This window comes from Haliotis rubra, unplaced genomic scaffold (genome assembly GCF_003918875.1).
Source record: "Haliotis rubra isolate DU_JTF1 unplaced genomic scaffold, ASM391887v1 Scf397, whole genome shotgun sequence".
Lineage (NCBI taxonomy): Eukaryota > Metazoa > Mollusca > Gastropoda > Lepetellida > Haliotidae > Haliotis > Haliotis rubra.
The window spans coordinates 893286-918146 of record NW_025767076.1 but is presented as its reverse complement, the minus strand read 5'-3'; the positions used below and the strand labels follow the sequence as shown (position 1 = coordinate 918146).

Here is a 24861-nt window from a genome sequence, read left to right as displayed (position 1 = left end):
AGCGCCCAAAAGGTGCAAGGACGCCTTGCTGCCTTCAACATCCGTGTCGTCACCTGTACCGTGGTCCAACCTTATTGCATCGCCACAGACTTGCCAGACAGCGATCAGCAGCAAATGGGGCCAATCTTGGCAACAGGACATGGCCAGATGTCATTTTTTCAGATGAATTCAGGTTTAACTTATCCTTTGCATATGGACTTCAACAGATTTATCGACGTAAAGGAGAAAGACTTGCGCCAAACTGTGTCCTTGAACATGATCGTTTTGGAGCGGGGGTGTCATGATCAGACCACAGACCATCAGAGGCTGCAGACCATCCAACAGCTATCACTGATGTTGTTGTTGACTGGACATTTTCAGATGAAATTATTCACAGATCTTCACTTAAAACATATCTGCCAGTTAGGTTTATATATGTTGAAATTAGTGTCAGTAAAGAAAATATGGATGTCAAATTGCGTTTTTAATGGCTTACAGCATATTAACGTTCTTGTTGGACCAAAACCGAACACTGAAAACTGAAGTTGTGTCGAAACATAGCTTGACATGTTGCAGGCAATGGTCTTGTCAAAGGCCAAGGTCGAATATCGTCACATTCTGTTGTGACGTCACTTGAATTGTTCGATGACATAATTGTATTCTGTCAGTCAACCCCATCAGAAGATGGTTTTGAGTAAACTTACAGTCAAATTGCTTCATTGTTTCCTTTTTCTTTTCAACACAAATTCCATGTATTTTAGCAATAATAACGGTAATGCTATTTTTGGAGGCATTATCATTTGCAGAAACCTCTGCCTCCTTCGTCGGGCAGTTAATAGAAGACCTCGGGCTTCTGCAAATGATAATGCCCTCAAAAATAGCATTACCTTTATAACATTAGGTTTCAGAGAGAGTGAGAATTGTCTTGCTGACATTGTTCATGTTTGGAGGATAGATTAAATATGTTGTTACCAATAGAATGACAGACAATATGGATTGTGTCAAGTTACTCTTACGATCACGAAAGTTCTGTTTACTTCTAGTAACTAGTGTAACTAAATCCATGTCACGTTATGACCCTACAGGCCATCGTAAAGCTTCAGCTCCCCTCTGCACGAGTGAGCAGTCAGTGCCATTTCTGTGTCCACTAGCCCTTAACCACATTGCTGGAAGACTTCAGCTAGTGTTACAATATGGGCCCTTAGCTTACCACACAGAACCAAATTTTACTTGGGTTTCAGACAAATGGCTCAAGTTGCAGATTACTTGAGTCCTTTCAGTGGTCATAATGTCCATACATGTAGCTACTGGGTGAAATCATCACTCGACGTACCTGTGGTGTTGGCCAGGATTTCGCCATGGGCCTCGTCCCGTTCCAAGATGGAGCTCACTACAACCATGTTGTGCTTCTTGCACAGCTGGACAACACAACAAATGTCAGTGTTCAATGTGCAAATGTTCTACATGCTGTGGCAAATGATGAGGAGCTACTAAATTATCTTCAATAAGAGACTGTTATGGAAACAGTTTAGTTTGAATGATCCTAAACACAAACATGCATATATTGTTACTGTAGAAGAAATGATATAAACCTACTCTCTGATTAATCAAGGAAGCCTACGGTTCTCTAGTCATGTGTTCTGTTTTTTAATTATTTATGCTTTATATCCATGTGTTGTCAGTTTACTTGTGTACTATCAGTACACACCTTAGCAACAATACACACAAACATATACATGGGGTTGCTCACTCACTTCTTGCATCGCTTTCACTGTAGGTCCATTTTCTGCTGACTCAGCAAACTCGCACCATGGGGATTTCTCTCTGGTGCAGAAGGCAAATGGCATATCTGACAGGAAGAACAAATTTAAAATAAAAACGTTGTACATGGTCTAAGCTCAGGCTGGGAAGACTGGGTGTTCACTCCACACAGGGCCTCAGCCTCAGAGAATCATACTTACGCCAAGCTTCTGGAAACACAGGGTGTTCACTCCACACAGGGCCTCAGCCTCAGAGAATCATACTTACGCCAAGCTTCTGGAAACACTGGATGTTCACTCCACACAGGGCCTCAGCCTCAGCCTCAGCCTCAGAGAATCATACTTACTCCTGGCCTCCTGGAAACACAGGATGTTCACTTCACACAGGGCCTCAGCCTCAGCCTATGCCTCAGAGAATCATACTTACTCCTGGCCTCCTGGAAACACAGGATGTTCACTTCACACAGGGCAGCAGCCTCAGAGAATCATACTTATGCCAAGGGGGCGGTGGGGTAGCCTAATGGTTAAAGCATTGGATCGTCACGCCGAAGACCCGGGTTCGAATCCCCACATGGGTACAATGTGTGAAGCCCATTTCTGGTGTCCCCCGCCGTGATGTTGCTGGAATATTGCTAAAAGCGGTGTAAAACCAAACTCAGTCAGTCAGTCAGACTTATGCCAAGCTTCTGGAAACACAGGATGTTCACTCCACACAGGGCCTCAGCCTCAGCCTCAGCCTCAGAGAATCATACTTACTCCAAGCCTCCTGGAAACACAGGATGTTCACTCCACACAGGGCAGCAGCCTCAGCTATGTCACAGATCCTCTTTATGAGGGCATCTCTCTGAAAGGACAACATCATGCCATGCTAAATGTTTAGTACAATAGATTGGTCTAACACCACACAGACATGTTTTTATGATAACTAATGTGTTACTCACTGTAACAATAACAATTATATAACAGAAGAGAAGGCTTAGCACCAAAGTCAATCTCAGTTATTTCATGTTACCTCTCTTACTCAGAATCTACTGTTTTCATTTGGTGTGAGGCACAATAAATGGGCTTTTACACAACAGACAAACTATCACTAATCATGCAAAAACAGAATCACATCCATTCCTACCTCTTTCTGAATGCCCTCAAATTAAGCAGATCTAGTTTACCATATTTTTCTTACCCATAAGGCAAGCTGGAGAGGTGAGGTGAGGTGAAATTGGGTTTAACGTCGTGCTTGAGAATATTTCGCTCATATGACGACGTGCATGCGTGTGTATGTGTATGTGCGGCTGCTTGTACTAGCCCAGACTTAAGCTGGTTTTATAGTGCTAGCCCACTGAGATACCATGCCGCAGTGAAGGATGAATACCCCACTCAGACACATTATACTGACTCTGAGCCGACCAGTCCTTGTTGTACCCATTAATGCCGAGAGCCAGGCAGGGCCCACAAGTACCATATTTTAACGTCTTTTGATATGATGCAGTCGGGGACCGAACACGCGACCTTCCGCTCTCCGGGCGGACGCTCTAACCACTACACCACGGAGGCGGTCTGCAAGCTGGAGAGAGGGTATTAAACATTCTGTAATGCCCATGGCAATTAGAGTTTTTCAAGAAATAACTTGGCTTTTCATTGGTTGCAGGTATTATTTTTTCATTTATTTGTTCTTAAAAGAACAGGCTTACTGAGCAGCTGTAGAAATATGTCAAAACAAGTCACCCATTTCAACCGACAATGTCACTCTTGCTGATGTTAAATAAATAACTTTTAACTTGTGCTTGTTTACGCTAATGAATCATACACAACAGATATGTAAGATCCAGAAGGTTGCTTTTGTGAATGTTGAGCGTCAGTTAATTTCCCCCAATCCAAAGTGACTTCTCAAGGTCACTTGCAACTGCTCCTTATGTTTGGGGAACAGCCACGAAAAATGTAAAAGGTCGTTATTGATGGGATCTGGACCTGTTTGCAATAAATCATTATGGGTAACAAAGAAGACAACCAACTCAAAACTCAAATGTGAATGAATGTCTATGACATGAATTTCCTTGAGGGAGATAAACAGTGATTCCTCTTGGCTCAACAAACAATGTTCATATACTCTCCTCAACACATGTCCATAAACTTTGACAAAAACTGGGATACAGCAAATCCAAACCAGACAAGACCAAATGGAAATAGGAGCAGAAGTAAAACCTTTCTCCTCAGTGTGAATATTCTGATGACATGACCTTGACATTACACGGATGATTGTCACAGCTGTTTCTGTCATTAGTGGTAAGGGTCAGGGCTATTTCAGGACATACAGTTATAATTTCAAGTCCTTGTTCAAAATGAGTATAAAATCAAGAACATTGTAGTATGCCACTGTAAACCTACAATCAGATATTGATCTAATTAATTCCAAAGCAAAATCCATTTGATCTGCAGCCAAACCATGGGAGAAATAAAGAGTATCCTGCAAGATAAACTCACAACTAAAGGGTCCCTAGAATACTACAAGGATCAATCTCTTGTCTTAACTGGAGAATAAGAAGACAACTCTCTGACAATTGAGATGTCCAAGACTGGGTATGGAAGGAGTTGCAACCAACCATAATATCTTTAAGGAAGATGGTCGAATCAATCCTTTTGTTAAGCATAGACCCAGGTTTCTTGTTTTAGTGACGAGAAATTGAACAATAGTTATCATTATTTATACATTTGTAATTCTAAAACTACTTCCCCGACTGCATCAAATCCTGTACTTGTGGCTGCAATCACAATAACACTAAAACTTCAACAAAAGTCCTCCTTGCTGTCAACTATATACAACTAGCTGTTACCACAGTATCATTATCAACCTACAGCAATTCTGTGCTTAAAGGGCAGGGAAAAATACAACATTCCAATATCTCTCGCCAGGAGACAACATAAAATGTTGTCCTTAGAAGGCTGTCTGCGCACATGTTCAATATGTCTTGTTTATGGCAGTTGTAGTCTGGCAAAGGCATACAACTTGTCCTTCTTAGAAGGCTGTCTGTTCGTATGTTCAACACGTCTTGTTTATGGCAGTTGTAGTCTGGCAAAGGCATACAATTTGTCCTTCTTAGAAGGCTGTCTGTGCGTATGTTCAACATGTCTTGTTTATGGCAGTTGTAGTCTGGCAAAGGCATACAACTTGTCCTTCTTAGAAGGCTGTCTGTTCGTATGTTCAACACGTCTTGTTTATGGCAGTTGTAGTCTGGCAAAGGCATACAATTTGTCCTTCTTAGAAGGCTGTCTGTGCGTATGTTCAACACATCTTGTTTATGGCAGTTGTAGTCTGGCAAAGGCATACAACTTGTCCTTCTTAGAAGGCTGTCTGTGCGTATGTTCAATATGTCTTGTTTATGGCAGTTGTAGTCTGGCAAAGGCATACAATTTGTCCTCCTTAGAAGGCTGTCTGCGCGTATGTTCAATATGTCTTGTTTATGGCAGTTGTAGTCTGGCAAAGGCATACAATATGTCCTTCTTAGAAGGCTGTCTGTGCGTATGTTCAACATGTCTTGTTTATGGCAGTTGTAGTCTGGCAAAGGCATACAACTTGTCCTTCTTAGAAGGCTGTCTGCGCGTACGTTCAACATGTCTTGTTTATGGCAGTTGTAGTCTGGCAAAGACATCGAATTTGTCCTTCTTAGAAGGCTGTCTGCGCGTATGTTCAACATGTCTTGTTTATGGCAGTTGTAGTCTGGCAAAGGCATACAATTTGTCCTTCTTAGAAGGCTGTCTGCGCGTATGTTCAACATGTCTTGTTTATGGCAGTTGTAGTCTGGCAAAGGCATACAATTTGTCCTTCTTAGAAGGCTGTCTCTGCGCATGTTCAATATGTCTTGTTTATGGCAGTTGTAGTCTGGCAAAGGCATACAACTTGTCCTTCTTAGAAGGCTGTCTGCGCGTATGTTCAACATGTCTTGTTTATGGCAGTTGAAGTCTGGCAAAGGCATACAATTTGTCCTTCTTAGAAGGCTGTCTGTGCGTATGTTCAATATGTCTTGTTTATGGCAGTTTTAGTCTGGCAAAGGCATACAACTTGTCCTTCTTAGAAGGCTGTCTGCGCGTATGTTCAACATGTCTTGTTTATGGCAGTTGAAGTCTGGCAAAGGCATACAATTTGTCCTTCTTAGAAGGCTGTCTGTGCGTATGTTCAACATGTCTTGTTTATGGCAGTTGTAGTCTGGCAAAGGCATACAACTTGTCCTTCTTAGAAGGCTGTCTGTGCTCATGTTCAACATGTCTTGTTTATGGCAGTTGTAGTCTGGCAAATGTTCAATATGTCTTGTTTATGGCAGTTGTAGTCTGGCAAAGACATCGAATTTGTCCTTCTTAGAAGGCTGTCTGCGCATATGTTCAACACATCTTGTTTATGGCAGTTGTAGTCTGGCAAAGGCATACAATTTGTCCTTCTTAGAAGGCTGTCTGCGCATATGTTCAACACATCTTGTTTATGGCAGTTGTAGTCTGGCAAAGGCATACAATTTGTCCTCCTTAGAAGGCTGTCTGTGCGTATGTTCAATATGTCTTGTTTATGGCAGTTGTAGTCTGGCAAAGGCATACAATTTGTCCTTCTTAGAAGGCTGTCTGTCCGATATGTTCAACACGTCTTGTTTATGGCAGTTGTAGTCTGGCAAAGGCATACAATTTGTCCTTCTTAGAAGGCTGTCTGTGCGCATGTTCAATACGTCTTGTTTATGGCAGTTGTAGTCTGGCAAAGACATCGAATTTGTCCTTCTTAGAAGGCTGTCTGCGCATATGTTCAACACATCTTGTTTATGGCAGTTGTAGTCTGGCAAAGGCATACAATTTGTCCTTCTTAGAAGGCTGTCTGCGCATATGTTCAACACATCTTGTTTATGGCAGTTGTAGTCTGGCAAAGGCATACAATTTGTCCTCCTTAGAAGGCTGTCTGTGCGTATGTTCAATATGTCTTGTTTATGGCAGTTGAAGTCTGGCAAAGGCATACAATTTGTCCTTCTTAGAAGGCTGTCAATCGTATGTTCAACCGCGTCTTGTTTATGGCAGTTGTAGTCTGGCAAAGGCATACAATTTGTCCTTCTTAGAAGGCTGTCTGCGCCAAGATGTTCAACACGTCTTGTTTATGGCAGTTGTAGTCTGGCAAAGACATCGAATTTGTCCTTCTTAGAAGGCTGTCTGCGCGTATGTTCAATATGTCCTGTTTATGGCAGTTGTAGTCTGGCAAAGGCATACAATTTGTCCTTCTTAGAAGGCTGTCTGCGCGTGTGTTCAACATGTCTTGTTTATGGCAGTTGTAGTCTGGCAAAGGCATACAACTTGTCCTTCTTAGAAGGCTGTCTGTCGCATTATGTTCAACATGTCTTGTTTATGGCAGTTGAAGTCTGGCAAAGGCATACAATTTGTCTAGAAGGCTGTCTGTGCATTATGTTCAACATGTCTTGTTTATGGCAGTTGTAGTCTGGCAAAGTCATACAATTTGTCCTTCTTAGAAGGCTGTCTGTGCGTATGTTCAACATGTCTTGTTTATGGCAGTTGTAGTCTGGCAAAGGCATACAACTTGTCCTTCTTAGAAGGCTGTCTCTGAGCATGTTCAATATGTCTTGTTTATGGCAGTTGTAGTCTGGCAAAGGCATACAATTTGTCCTTCTTAGAAGGCTGTCTGTGCGTATGTTCAACATGTCTTGTTTATGGCAGTTGTAGTCTGGCAAAGGCATACAACTTGTCCTTCTTAGAAGGCTCTCTCTGCGCATGTTCAACACGTCTTGTTTATGGCAGTTGTAGTCTGGCAAAGGCATACAATTTGTCCTTTTAGAAGGCTGTCTGTGCGTATGTTCAACACGTCTTGTTTATGGCAGTTGTAGTCTGGCAAAGGCATACAACTTGTCCTTCTTAGAAGGCTGTCTGTGCGTATGTTCAATATGTCTTGTTTATGGCAGTTGTAGTCTGGCAAAGGCATACAACTTGCGGGCAGCAAAAGCTTTAGCAGTATCAGCAAGGGTACTGACAAATGTTCTGGAACACAAACATTGTGAGGGTGATGCGAAGCAGGTAGGGGTCGTGTCAAAATCAGACAAATTTAAACATGTGGACAACTTTCAAAAGAACCTTGTAAAGCAGCCTATCAACAAGCTCTATTCTGAAAACAAATACATGTCGCTGAAAATTTTAAAAAAGCATTTGAAGCAAGAACACAACCTCAGAGTATCAAAGTACACACTCTGGCGACTCTTACACTGTTTCGCGTATCGTTATAAGAAAAGTTCGGGGGAGAATAGGTCAGTACTCTGTGAACGCCCTGATATCGTTCGCTTGAGAAATTATTTCTCAGGGTTATAAAGAAGAAGCGCGAGGAAGGGTTCGAGCCAGTGTACTTGGACGAGACCTGGGTCAATGCCTCGCACACTGCCAGCAGTCAGTGGGTACCCGATGGGGGTGATAAGGGGTCACGTAGAAAGCTGCCTCTAGGGAAAGGAGAGAGACTAATCATTCTCAATGCTGGTTGCTCCAGCAAAGGCTTTCTCCCAAGCTGTGACTTGGTATTCAGGGCAAAGTCCACAGATAACAGAGACTACCATTCCAAGATGAATGGTGCAGTTTTTATCGTAATGGACAATGCCCCATACCACAGCGTGCAGGACCCCGACAGAAAAGCCCCGACATCGAACAGTCGAAAAGGTGATATGATATCATGGCTCGACAAATTTCAGATCGCACGGCCTCCAAAGGCAACGAAGCCTCAGCTATATGAGATCATAAAAACCGACAAAGGTGAACCTTTCTACAAAGTTGACAGTTACATAAAAAGTAAAGGCCACGATATTCTGCGACTTCCACCCTATCACGATATGGGGTATTGTCAAAGGAGATGTTGCCAGATCAAACACAACTTTTAGATTACGTGACGTAGAGGTTTTGGTTAAGGCATCCCTTAACAAAATCACGACTGAAACTTGGCAAAACTGTGTCAACAAGGTAGCTAACGTCATTCAACAAGGTTACTGGTCTCGGGATGGCTTACAACAGGCAACTGTGGCACCACTTGTCATCCCTTTAAGTCGTGACTATGACACTACGACAGACGAGGAGCCGCCAGGTCTCAAGGAATAGATTTTGAGATGCCCCCGCCATGACTGGCTGTTCCGTTTCTGCGGTTTAAACCCCGCCGCGACAGATAACAACTTTTGCGTTTTCAATGATGATGGTTTCTTAAACAACTTTTTTGGTGGAGTCCGGAAAATTTTCAAATATAAGAAAGCTGTTGGGTATTAGTAAATGATAAACATGTGTACTATTTATATTTATGTGGCAATTTTGTACACTTATAAAATTTGCAATTCATCGGTCCGTTTCTGACTCAAACGGACTGTACACTACCATTTACTACAGAGACACCAGCCACTACACTACAATCCACTACAGAGACACCTGTCAATACAATACCATCCAGTACAGAGACACCTGTCACTACACTACCATCCACTACAGAGACACCTGTCAATACACTACCATCCACTACAGAGACACCTGTCAATACACTACCATCCACTACAGAGACACCTGTCAATACAATACCATCCACTACAGAGACACCTGTCACTACACTACCATCCACTACAGAGACACCTGTCAATACACTACCATCCTCTACAGAGACACCAGCCAATACACTACCATCCACTACAGAGACACCTGTCAATACACACCATCCAGTACAGAGACACCTGTCACTACACCACCATCCACTACAGAGACACCAGCCAATACACTACCATCCTCTACAGAGACACCAGCCACTACACTACCATGTACTACAGAGACACCAGCCACTACACTACCATGTACTACAGAGACACCAGCCACTAAACTACCATCCAGTACAGAGCGGCTGTCACTACACTACCATCCACTACAGAGACACCAGCCAATACACTACCATGTACTACAGAGACACCAGCCACTACAATACCATGTACTACAGAGACACCAGCCACTACACTACCATCCAGTACAGAGACACCAGCCACTACACTACCATGTACTACAGAGACACCTGTCACTACACTACCATCCAGTACAGAGACACCTGTCAATACACTACCATCCACTACAGAGACACCTGTCAATACACTACCATCCACTACAGAGACACCAGCCAATACACTACCATCCAGTACAGAGACACCTGTCAATACACTACCATCCAGTACAGAGACACCAGCCACTACACTACCATCCACTACAGAGACACCAGCCAATACACTACCATACTCTACAGAGACACCAGCCAATACACTACCATCTACTACAGAGACACCAGTCTCTACACTACCATCCTCTACAAAGACACACTCTACAGTCTCTACAGAGACACCACTACATCCACTACAGAGACACCAGCCACTACACTACCATCCACTACAGAGACACCAGCCACTACACTACCATCTACTACAGAGACACCAGCCACTACACTACCATCCACTACAGAGACACCAGCCACTACACTACCATCCACTACAGAGACACCAGCCACTACACTACCATCCACTACAGAGACACCAGCCACTACACTACCATCCATCTACAGAGACACCAGCCAATACACTACCATCCACTACAGAGACACCAGCCACTACACTACCATCCTCTACAGAGACACCAGCCACTACACTACCATCCACTACAGAGACACCAGCCAATACACTACCATCCACTACAGAGACACCAGCCACTACACTACCATCCTCTACAGAGACACCAGCCACTACACTACCATCCACTACAGAGACACCAGCCAATACACTACCATCCTCTACAGAGACACCAGCCAATACACTACCATCCACTACAGAGACACCAGCCAATACACTACCATCTACTACAGAGACACCAGTCTCTACACTACCATCCCCTACAGAGACACCAGCCACTACACTACCATCCACTACAGAGACACCAGCCACTACACTACCATCTACTACAGAGACACCAGCCACTACACTACCAGCCACTACAGAGACACCAGCCAATACACTACCATCCTCTACAGAGACACCAGCCAATACACTACCATCCTCTGCAGAGACACCAGCCACTACACTACCATCCACTACAGAGACACCAGCCAATACACTACCATCCTCTACAGAGACACCAGCCAATACACTACCATCCTCTACAGAGACACCAGCCAATACACTACCATCCACTACAGAGACACCAGCCACTACACTACCATCCTCTACAGAGACACCAGCCACTACACTACCAGCCACTACAGAGACACCAGCCACTACACTACCAGCCACTACAGAGACACCTGTCACTACACTACCATCCACTACAGAGACACCTGTCACTACACTACCATCCACTACAGAGACACCTGTCACTACACTACCATCCACTACAGAGACACCAGCCACTACACTACCAGCCACTACAGAGACACCAGCCAATACACTACCATCCTCTACAGAGACACCAGCCACTACACTTCCATCCACTACAGAGACACCAGCCTCTACACTACCATCCAGTACAGACACCAGCCACTACACTACCATCTTCTACAGAGACACCATCCACTACAGAGACACCAGCCACTACACTACCATCCACTACAGAGACACCAGCCACTACACTACCATGTACTACAGAGACACCAGCCTCTACACTACCATCCACTACAGAGACACCAGCCACTACACTACCAGCCACTACAGAGACACCTGTCACTACACTACCATCCTCTACAGAGACACCAGCCACTACACAACCATTCACTACAGAGACACCAGCCACTACACTACCATCTACTACAGAGACACCAGCCACTACACTACCATCCACTACAGAGACACCAGCCAATACACTACCATCCACTACAGAGACACCAGCCACTACACTACCATCCTCTACAGAGACACCAGCCACTACACTACCATCCACTACAGAGACACCAGCCAATACACTTCCATACTCTACAGAGACACCAGCCAATACACTACCATCTACTACAGAGACACCAGCCACTACACTACCATCTACTACAGAGACACCAGTCTCTACACTACCATCCCCTACAGAGACACCAGCCACTACACTACCATCCACTACAGAGACACCAGCCACTACACTACCATCTACTACAGAGACACCAGCCACTACACTACCAGCTACAGACACCAGCCAATACACTACCATCCTCTACACAGACACCAGCCAATACACTACCACTCTGCAGAGACACCAGCCACTACACTACCATCCACTACAGAGACACCAGCCAATACACTACCATCCTCTACAGAGACACCAGCCAATACACTACCATCCTCTGCAGAGACACCAGCCACTACACTACCATCCACTACAGAGACACCAGCCAATACACTACCATCCTCTACAGAGACACCAGCCAATACACTACCATCCTCTACAGAGACACCAGCCACTACACTACCATCCACTACAGAGACACCAGCCACTACACTACCATCCTCTACAGAGACACCAGCCACTACACTACCAGCCACTACAGAGACACCAGCCACTACACTACCAGCCACTACAGAGACACCTGTCACTACACTACCATCCACTACAGAGACACCTGTCACTACACTACCATCCACTACAGAGACACCTGTCACTACACTACCATCCACTACAGAGACACCAGCCACTACACTACCAGCCACTACAGAGACACCAGCCAATACACTACCATCCACTACAGAGACACCAGCCACTACACTTCCATCCACTACAGACACCAGCCTCTACACTACCATCCAGTACAGACACCAGCCACTACACTACCATCTTCTACAGAGACACCAGCCACTACACTACCATCCACTACAGAGACACCAGCCACTACACTACCATCCACTACAGAGACACCAGCCACTACACTACCATGTACTACAGAGACACCAGCCTCTACACTACCATCCACTACAGGACACCAGCCACTACACTACCAGCCACTACAGAGACACCTGTCACTACACTACCATCCACTACAGAGACACCAGCCACTACACAAACCATCTACTACAGAGACACAGCCACTACACTTTACCATCTACTACAGAGACACCAGCCAATACACTACACTCCACTATAGGAAACACCAGCCACTACCACTACCATCTACAGAGACACCAGCCACTACACTACCAGCCACTACAGAGACACCAGTCACTACACTACCATCTACTACAGAGACACCAGCCAATACACTACCATCCTCTACCACCGAGACACCAGCCAATACACTACCATCCACTACAGAGACACCAGCCACTATAACTACCATAGAGACACTACAGAGACACCAGCCAATACACTACCATCCTCTACAGAGACACCAGCCAATACACTACCATCCACTACAGAGACACCAGCCACTACACTACCATCCTCTACAGAGACACCAGCCACTACACTACCAGCCACTACAGAGACACCAGCCACTACACTACCAGCCACTACAGAGACACCTGTCACTACACTACCATCCACTACAGAGACACCTGTCACTACACTACCATCCACTACAGAGACACCTGTCACTACACTACCATCCACTACAGAGACACCAGCCACTACACTACCAGCCACTACAGAGACACCAGCCACTACACTACCATCTTCTACAGAGACACCAGCCACTACACTACCATCCACTACAGAGACACCAGCCACTACACTACCAGCCACTACAGAGACACCAGCCACTACACCATGTACATACCACCAGCCTCTACACTACCATCCAGACAGAGACACCAGCCACTACACTACCAGCCACTACAGAGACACCAGTCACTACACTACCATCCACTACAGAGACACCAGCCACTACACTACCATCCACTACAGAGACACCAGCCACTACACTACCATCTACTACAGAGACACCAGCCTCTACACTACCATCCACTACAGAGACACCAGCCACTACACTACCAGCCACTACAGAGACACCTGTCACTACACTACCATCCACTACAGAGACACCAGCCACTACACAACCATTCACTACAGAGACACCTGCCACTACACTACCATTCACTACAGAGACACCAGCCACTACACTACCATCCACTACAGAGACACCAGCCACTACAGTAGCATCTACTACAGAGACACCAGCCACTACACTACCATCTACTACAGAGACACCTGTCACTACAGTAGCATCCACTACAGAGACACCAGCCACTACACTACGATCCACGAGAACTATCACCTAACTGGCAGGTATAGAGCTATCACCTATCTGGCAGGTATAGAGCTATCACCTATCTGGCAGGTATAGAACTATCACCTATCTGGCAGGTATAGAGCTATCACCTATCTGGCAGGTATAGAGCTATCACCTATCTGGCAGGTATAGAACTATCACCTATCTGGCAGGTATAGAGCTATCACCTATCTGGCAGGTACAGAACTATCACCTATCTGGCAGGTATAGAACTATCACCTATCTGGACGGTATAGAACTATCACCTATCTGGCAGGTGAAGAACTATCACCTATCTGGCAGGTATAGAACTATCACCTATCTGGCAGGTATGGCAGGTATAGAGCTATCACCTATCTGGCAGGTATAGAGCTATCACCTATCTGGCAGGTATAGAGCTATCACCTATCTGGCAGGTATAGAACTATCACCTATCTGGCAGGTATAGAACTATCACCTATCTGGCAGGTATAGAACTATCACCTATCTGGCAGGTATAGAGCTATCACCTATCTGGCAGGTATAGAACTATCACCTATCTGGCAGGTATAGAACTATCACCTATCTGGCAGGTATAGAACTATCACCTATCTGGCAGGTATAGAACTATCACCTATCTGGCAGGTATAGAACTATCACCCATCTGTGGGCTGAGTGAGTGATGACACAGAGGGAGCTGGTTGTATCACTCCTGAAGCTGCTGCCTGAGACTGGTCTTGGGAATGTCACTAAACACATTTCACACACTGGGGCAAGAGCTGAGTGTTCAGGAACACCAACAAAACATTTCAACAAGACATTTCTTTGTCTACAAACCTGCTCTGGTACAGGTGCTGTGGTTGGTAACACGATCTGGTTTTGAACAGCTCCGACCCTGACTATCCGTGGAGGTCGGGTACTCTCTTCAGCCGCATCAAATGCATACCCCTGTAACTCGAAGTCCTTCTCCTCTGCCAGAGAGGCAGCAGCAGCAGGGATGTCAAGACTCCTGAAACAGGAAAATAGTCACTCAGTACACCTGCACTTTACAACAACCACCTGAAACAGGAAAATAGTCACTCAGTACACCTGCACTTTACAACAACCACCTGAAACAGGAAAATAGTCACTCAGTACACCTGCACTTTACAACAACCACCTGAAACAGGAAAATAGTCACCCAACTTTACAACAACCACCTGAAACAGGAAAATAGTCACCCAGTACACCTACTTTACAACTGCAGGAAAATAGTCACTCAACAACCACCTGAAACAGGAAAATAGTCACTCAGTACACCTGCACTTTACAACAACCACCTGAAACAGGAAAATAGTCACTCAGTACACCTGCACTTTACAACAACCACCTGAAACAGGAAAATAGTCACCTGCACCAGTACACCTGAAACAGGAAAATTTACAACAACCACCTGGAAACTGAAAGGGAAAATAGTCACTCAGTACACCTGCACTTTACAACAACCACCTGAAACAGGAAAATAGTCACCCAGTACACCTGCACTTTACAACAACCACCTGAAACAGGAAAATAGTCACTCAGTACACCTGCACTTTACAACAACCACCTGAAACAGGAAAATAACCAGGAAAATACCTGTACTTTACAACAACCACCTGAAACAGTACACCTGCACTTTACAACAACCACCTGAAACAGGAAAATAGTCACTCAGTACACCTGCACTTTACAACAACCACCTGAAACAGGAAAATAGTCACTCAGTACACCTGCACTTTACAACAACCACCTGAAACAGGAAAATAGTCACTCAGTACACCTGCACTTTACAACAACCACCTGAAACAGGAAAATAGTCACCCAGTACACCTGCACTTTTACAACAACCACCTGAAACAGGGAAAATAGTCACTCAGTACACCTGCACTTTACAACAACCACCTGAAACAGGAGAAAATAGCACTCTACACCTGCACTTTACAACAACCACCTGAAACAGGAAAATAGTCACTCAGTACACCTGCACTTTACAACAACCACCTGAAACAGGAAAATAGTCACTCAGTACACCTGCACTTTACAACAACCACCTGAAACAGGAAAATAGTCACTCAGTACACCTGCACTTTACAACAACCACCTGAAACAGGAAAATAGTCACTCAGTACACCTGCACTTTACAACAACCACCTGAAACAGGAAAATAGTCACCCAGTACACCTGCACTTTACAACAACCACCTGAAACAGGAAAATAGTCACTCAGTACACCTGCACTTTACAACAACCACCTGAAACAGGAAAATAGTCACTCAGTACACCTGTCACTCCAGTACAACAACCACAACAACCAACAGGAAAATAGTCACCTCAGTACACCAGTACAGTACAACACCCTGCACTTTACAACAACAACCACCTGAAACAGGAAAATAGTCACCCAGTACACCTGTACTTTACAACAACCACCTGAAACAGGAAAATAGTCACCCAGTACACCTGCACTTTACAACAACCACCTGAAACAGGAGAATAGTCACTCAGTACACCTGCACTTTACAACAACCACCTGAAACAGGAAAATAGTCACTCAGTACAACTGCACTTTACAACAACCATCTGAAACAGGAAAATAGTCACCAAGTACACCTGCATTTTAGAACCACCACCTGAAACAGGAAAATAGTCACTCAGTACACCTGAACTTTACAACAACCACCTGAAACAGGAAAATAGTCACTCAGTACACCTGCACTTTACAACAACCACCTGATACGTATGTTTATTAGTGTGCACCAAAAACGGATCAATCAGGCATTATCAAGTGGGTCAATCAGGTATTATCAAGCGGGTCAATCAGGTATTATCAAGCTGCTCAATCAGGTATTATCAAACAGGTCAATCAGGTATTATCAAGCTGCTCAATCAGGTATTATCAAGCCGGTCAATCAGGTATGATCAAGTGGATCAATCAGGTATTATCAAGCCGGTCAATCAGGTATTATCAAGTGGATCAATCAGGTATTATCAAGCGGGTCAATCAGGTGTGATCAAGCGGGTCAATCAGGTATGATCAAGCCGGTCAATCAGGTATTATCAAGCGGGTCAATCAGGTATTATCAAGTGGATCAATCAGGTATTATCAAGCGGGTCAATCAGGTATGATCAAGCAGGTCAATCAGGTATTATCAAGCGGGTCAATCAGGTATTATCAAGCGGGTCAATCAGGTATGATCAAACAGGTCAATCAGGTATGATCAAGCTGCTCAATCAGGTATTATCAAGCGGGTCAATCAGGTATTATCAAGCGGGTCAATCAGGTATGATCAAGCGGGTCAATCAGGTATGATCAAGCAGGTCAATCAGGTATGATCAAGCAGGTCAATCAGGTATGATCAAGCAGGTCAATCAGGTATGATCAAGCGGGTCAATCAGGTATTATCAAGCGGGTCAATCAGGTATTATCAAGCAGGTGAAACAGGTATTATCAAGTGGATCAATCAGGTATTATCAAGCGGGTCAATCAGGTATGATCAAGCGGGTCAATCAGGTATTATCAAGTGGATCAATCAGGTATTATCAAGCGGGTCAATCAGGTATGATCAAGCGGGTCAATCAGGTATGATCAAGCGGGTCAATCAGGCATTATCAAGCGGGTCAATCAGGTATGATCAAGCGGGTCAATCAGGTATTATCAAGCGGGTCAATCAGGTATGATCAAGCGGGTCAATCAGGTATGATCAAGCGGGTCAATCAGGTATTATCAAGCGGGTCAATCAGGTATGATCAAGCGGTTCAATCTTATTTATCCAGCAGATCAAGGATGTTATTAAAGTGCCTGGACCAACGTCCAGATCCAGTTGAGATCATTTCTTGGAATGATCTGGTATAATCCCAGAGTCATTGACAACTTGTAAGCCTGTTGAAAACCAGTGTGAAGTAAACATGGTCAGAAGAGGGTAACCATTCTTTGATGAAGCAAAACGTAGACTTATTTCTGCTGTTGTGCTGACACACGTTGATCTGAACAAACCAATCAAATAAGCATGTGATGCATTAATTACGGATTAGATGCCACAATTTCTCACATATGTGCTGCAGACTCTCAATTCAAATTGAGAAAGAGGCCTCAGCCTTAATATTTGTCATGAAAACATTCCACGAATACTTGTACGGACAACAGCTCATTCTTGTAACTGATCGTCATCTTGAATCCCACGAAATAAGTACCAACACTAGCAGTAGCAAGAATGCAACGATGTGTGCTAATCTCAGCTGCCAACACCTACGACATTGAGTTTCAGAAGTCTGAAGAACAGGCCAATACTGTTCTAATCTACCCACATGCTGTGGAAAATGTTGATGAATCTATGGAAAGTGAAGTGATGATGATTTCCCTGTAAATACTGGCAAAGTATGCAACGCTACACGAAAGGATCCAACACTGTCACGGATTCATGATTTCTCAGGAATGGCCTAGACAGGTTGAACCACCAGATGAAAAACATTTCTTTCTGAGGTGACATGAAGAACAGGTAGTGAAGGACAAGCAGTATAATACCTCCCATGTCAAGACAAAGAAAGTTGAATGAGCTGCATGCAAATGAAAGAACTGTCCCGAAGCTATCTATGGTGGCCATCTTTAGATAGTGAGAAAGTATGGTGAGAAAGTATATGCTCAAGCTGTATTACAACAACAAGTATGCCAAACACTGCCCCAGAACACGATGGACATTTTCAACGCCATGGAAACGTCTACATATGGACTTCCCAGAGTTCAATGGACAGAACATTTTTGTGAAGGTGGTTGCATTTTCAAAACATCCTGAGGTATACTCCATGAACTCCACGATAACGGCAAAGACGTTTGATGTTTTCCGACCTGGGTTAGCAACGCATGGCATTCTCCAGAAGTTAGTGTCATACAACGGGCCTCAGTTTGATTCTGAGGAAATGAAGAACTTTCTCATGAAGAATGGTGTTGTGCAGAAACCAAGTCCTCCACGTCACCCTCACATACAGCAGATGAACACCTAGTGCAATTCTTAAGGCAACATCTGAACACCTCAAATGCAACTGATCATCTCATCTGATACAGAAAGTTACTCACTCTGACAGGTAGAACACCTTGTGACCTACTGATGAAGAGACAAGTACACACTCGTCTAATACACTAGCCGACGGGAGAATGTAACTGATGTATAGCGACAGCTTTCAAGTGTTGCTGTGAGATAATTCAGAAGACCAGACGGATGTGATTGTGCAACTATTATGTAGAGATACGGTCCAGTGAGCATCATGGTTGACATCTATCCAAGCCATAGGCACATCTATTTTGTGCTCCTGAAAATGCTTATGTGCAAACCAGAATGCTGCCAAATCTAGTTTTGCAAGCAACAGTTACTATGAGAGTGATGCACCTAAACCTCTTGGTGGACAAGATCAAAGGGAACGACCTTATCCAACCAGGAACAGACCTGAAAGACTTGATTTGTGAACTTGACAATTAATGACAAAAAGACTGTAAAATGACTAAAAGAGTCAAACTAAACTAAACTTTCTCATTTTTTCCCCCTAGATTTCTGTTTTTCATAAAGTTCTTGATGATAATAAGTTAAACAAGTGTTTAAATGGATAAAGATTAATTTCACGGCAAAGGAGTGTTGTGCATTTCTTATCATGACAACCTCATATTTGATAAATTGCCATGTGATGTCACTGTGCACGCTCTCCAAATCACTGCACCATCATCACTGGACTGAAGTTAAGTTTATTCAAATATATAATCTTATCCATCCTTACGACCAAATACACCACTAGGGGTGAAACGGTATACCACGGTATTAGTAGAACCGCGGTATTTTGCCTTCGGTTCGGTATACCGTAATGCAATCCCAAATTTCTGTATTTTCGGTTTTCGTACCATCATTTATTAACCTTTTACAAAAAATTCTAAAATGTCTAGAAATCGAATCATTTTGTCAAAATCTATGCATTTCTTGGCCAGACAGATGGAAATAAGTTCTCATATACCGAACCGAAACAGACCGAACCGACGGCCTTGTACCGAAATACGTACCTTACCATGGTAAGAGTGTAGCGTTTCACCCCTATACACGACACATATACACTCATAGGTTGAAAGAAATTAAATATGCAACAGTGTTTGCCCAAGGCATAAAAAATTGATGAGTCATCATGACTCCCTGGTGTCATGAGAGGGAGTCATGGACATGTTTTTGGGAGTCAACTTCAGTTTGGAACTTTCATCAAGACATCAAATATGATTGTTTAATAACGACAAAAAGCAAGGCAAGGCAGGTTAGGTATTTAATCAACACTGGGCAGTTAACTCTCAAACATTAAACTAAGTAGTTTTAAACAACAGCAAATTACAAGGTTAGATTATCTGAACTAAGGGGGGCAGTAGCATTGCGTCAACAATGAAGCAAGCTTCTAAATTCACTGCGTATTTGAGATAATTTGTGCATCAAACAAGTGTTTAAATGGATAAAGTTTAATTTCACGGCAAAGGAGTGTTATGCATTTGTTGTCATGACAACCTTATATTTGATCAATTGCGTAATTGAGATAATCTGTGCATCAACTATGCAGGTTTTCTGTGTCATAGCAAACACTGATGCAACCATTATTGCACCAGGAATAAAACACCCTCGCATGTATCTTTATGTTCTTCCTTTAATACATACATTAGGTGAGGTGAAATGGGGTTTAATATATACATTAGGTGAGGTGAAATGGGGTTTAATATATAGATTAGGTGAGGTGAAATGGGGCTTAATATATACATTAGGTGAAGTGAAATGGGGTTTAATATATACATTAAGTGAGGTGAAATGGGGTTTAATATATACAATAGGTGAGGTGAAATGGGATTTAATATATATACATTAGGTGAGGTGAAATGGGGTTTAATGTCGTACTTAGAATATTTCGCTCATATGACGACGTGCATGCTTGTGTATGTGTATGTGCGGCTGCTTGCATTAGCCCAGACTTAAGCTGGTTTTATAGTGCTAGTCCACTGAGATACCATGCCGCAGTTAAGTATGAATACCCCATTCAGACACATTATACTGACTCCAAGCCGACCAGTCCTTGTCATACCCATTAATGTCAAGCTCCAGCCAGGGACCAACAAGTACCATATTTTAACGTCTTTTGGTATGACGCAGCCAGGGATCAAACCTGCGAGCTTCCGCTCTCCTGGTGGACGCTCTAACCACTAAACCACGGAGGCGGTCTAATATATACATTAAGAACATGTATGTATGCCTCCTCAGTGTATCACATCTCTGTAAGACTGGGCATTTTGTATGTGTGGAAAAGTCACATTTGATGTCAAGCAATCAGAGATCACAAGTGAAGTAATTTGACACTGACCCAAATAACAATAAGTATTAACAGAAATATAGCATTAATGATAAGATGATAACACTGGATAAGTCTCCAGGAACTGATTACAATGGTAGTCTGACAGGTGGCTCCATAAAAATATAACACTGGTCAAGCTTGACATTTGTTAATCATTTACATAGGTTAACTCCAGTATATGCACTTAAAACATGATGATATGAATGAATATTGCTGAGACTATCTTCCAACCTAGTACTGCCCTGTACTAATATCTGTAATAATCTGACACAGATACTCGGGCTGGGACTGGTCAGGTCAGGGGGTCATGAGTGCCCGGCCCTCGGTGGATGTCATATATGATATATATCTTAAAGCCAGGTTAAGACTACAAGACGCCAGTGTTCTAATTTCTCTCTGACAAAGCAAACATTGCTTCTGATCTTCATGTTTGAGGACAGATAAAGCTTCAGTCAACATCAGTGTATGCAAGACGAGGGAATTTAATACATGCATCTAAAATAATGAGTGTCAGAGTTCAGGTAAAACTGCTATGAGTGAGTGAGTGGTTTTACGCCACTTTTAGGGGGCGTGTTGGGCGAGATGTCTAAGACGCCAGGCTAGTAATCCAGTGAGCTTGAGGTGCCGGGATCGAACCCACCTGTGACTGGGTGTAAAAACCTTGGAGTCAACTTTGTGTGCAGAATCTTTCAGTGTTGTTACAACCCCAAGTGTACAGTACACAACCCTGTGCACTCAACCGAACCCACAAATGAATGGCCACATGAATACTTGCAAACACCTAGTTGCAGGGAAAGCAATGTGCAGTGAACTTGGACAAAGTACTGTGGCTATGTGTCCCAGTCCACCCAGCTGTGATTGGGTACCTTGTAAAGATGGAGAAGCCACAATAACTTTGTGCGCCTAGTGGCTGCAAGAGTTGTATGCTCCCCAGGGAGTTGAGATTGATAATACGAAGTGCCGTTGAGATTGACATCCTATGTTCGAGTGAAAAACAAAGCGCCTGTGAGCAGCCGAGCTGGAACTCGGTGCTATATAAATAGGTTATAATAATATATATAATGTACATTTTAGCCAGCCATATTCCAGCAATATCACGGCTCGGGACACCAGAAATGAGCTTCACACATTGTACCCATGTGGTGAATTGAACCCAGACTAACGAACACATTAACCATAAGGCTACCCCACCGCCCGGGACCCTGCTATGGAAGGTCCACTGACATTATCAGAAGAAGTATTCTAAAGGTGCTCCAAACAATTCAGTTCAGCATATCTAGCTGTGATTCTGAGACAGACCTCACCATTGACCACCATACCTGTGAACAGCACAGGGGTTATGTATGATACTGTATGATACTGTAGGCTTGTATAGCAGGCCAATCCTTCACTTAGGAAACAGCTAAATGTTTAAGAATAGTATCCATTAACAAAAGCTGAAGTGATGCTTTAACTAGCCCTGGTAATTTCAGTAAAAGTTAAACCAGAGACCATATAATTTCTATTATATGGTCTCTGGTTAAACACACCCGAACTGGAGAATTTTTTGAGTAAACACAGTAGAAAAACAGTGACCCTAAACTCACACAATGACCTTTAAAATGAACATCAACATATTGATTTTACATGCACAGTGAATGTTAGATGTTAATAGTGTAGTTATCAGATGGCAACATGTGCTAATGTTTTGAACATCCCAATATGGGATTTCAGAATAGAAACGTTGTCATAAAGCACCTTTGTTGATTAGAAATAACAGTTCACATGTAAAATGGACTTAATCCACACTTGGTGGGTAAAACTGTTAAAGTAGTAAATAGTGTAGTTTCAGGAGGTACAAAAAAGGTTTGAACTTGTTTCAAGAGTGTTCTATTTTCATTTCTGTGGGCGTATTTTCACTGACTATTTACAAGAACAATGTAACCAACAAAACAAAACAAACATAACACATCTCTACTTGAATTGGATCAGTTCAGTCATATTTTAATTTTTTTTTAAACATCTCTAAACTTTCCATGAGAGTGAACACGTTTCTAAACAAAGAAGATACATGGTACTCGAATACACCATTGACATATAACACGAATTACTTATTGTCTTCGACAAAATGTTTATTGCTTAACGTCAACAGGTTTAGATCAGTGTATTGGAAAGATTACCTTAATTGCCTTCCATATAGAAGTCGCTTTACTTCTGACAACTCTGCTGGCGGTAAATATTTGTCAAGCAACTTTTCCACATTTTCCGTTTCAGCTGACATGTTGGCAGTTCAGTAGTGGACGAGTTTACGTTGTCGTAGGGGGTTGGATGGGGGTATGGGCTTGCTATTTTAAAATCACGAAATTCTAAGAAGTTTAACTCGGAGTTAATTATTCAACAATAAATGTTTGTAGATTACCCTACATATATGTCTCAACATACGTCGTAGGATTCAAATATCTTTTGACTTAAAACCCACCCATCCCTTTGGAACACTGCATTGTATTGTCCCAGATCTAGGTCAGCCTGTTATTTGTTTGATAAGCGTATCGAAACCGCCACATAGACTTGTAAATGGGTTAGTTAATTCCATTCTGTAATGTTGTGACATGTTCAGCCATGTACATCTTGACCAACAATAATTTTGCGAGGGACAATTACTATGATCATAATGTTTAGCATACTTTCATGATTTTTATCAAGTTTTTATGAGACATTCTTCCATATCACCATATACAATCATTTTTGTGCATTTTGGATTGCTGTCTGTTAGAGCTTCCTTATTTGAATCCATAGCCTCCCTGCTGTAGCCCAGTGGGCCCATTTCTGGTGTCCCCTGCCCAGATGTTGCTGGATTATTGCTAACTCACTCACTCATCACTGGGCTTCACCCCAGACCAGACTGCTGTGACATGCCAACCATTTGCTCTGTGCATCTCATCATACATATGTTCCATGACTAAGTGGACAGTTCCTGATTGTACCCCTGTGGCTGGTAATATTGTTCATAGCATCAACCATTTGGTTTCCTGGGATCCATTCAACCAAGCAGTCTTAGCGCTAAGATGTAACTGCCATAGATACTTAGTTTACTTAGGGACCTGTAATAATTTATGGCTAGGGGGGTGATGATAATATTTAAAGGGGAGGTAGGGGCCATCAACTTTGTACAGGAATACTGGGGGTGGGGGTGTCCATTGATTTGGTACATGACAGGCTGGTGGGGGGGCACTTAATCATAATTTTAAATTTTTGGGGGCAACATTCATATTGCACATGCTTCTCTATAAAAATCAACATCACCCCATCAGTATACTTGGTTCTTACAACGATGTAAACTTTATTACATGGAAATACCTGTACTAAGCAGTAGGATTCAATACATTCATATAACACATTACTTGCATTATTCATATAACACATTACTTGCATTATTTAAATTTTGACCTTGTATTTTCTCTACACTTAAATTCTGTTGAAATGAATGTTGGGCTGGGTAAGCTTCCCTCAGAAGTTTCCATTTTGTCTTAGATTT

The 24861-nt window shown here is 43.1% G+C and overlaps 1 protein-coding gene across 1 annotated transcript in view; it reads right to left on the bottom strand.

Annotated features, from left to right (window-relative positions):
- The window catches only part of LOC124286957 (beta-ureidopropionase-like), a 41394-nt gene extending 17738 nt beyond the window's left edge, over positions 1-23656 (bottom strand). Inside the window, exons 1-5 of the mRNA XM_046723414.1 lie at positions 23507-23656; positions 14809-14980; positions 2496-2583; positions 1734-1828; positions 1313-1397 (exon numbers count right to left, since the gene is read on the bottom strand). Coding sequence (XP_046579370.1) covers positions 1313-1397; positions 1734-1828; positions 2496-2583; positions 14809-14980; positions 23507-23607 — 541 coding nt within the window. The 5' untranslated portion in view covers positions 23608-23656. The remainder of the gene's footprint in view (positions 1-1312; positions 1398-1733; positions 1829-2495; positions 2584-14808; positions 14981-23506) is intronic.
- Between the last annotated feature and the right edge of the window lie 1205 nt (positions 23657-24861).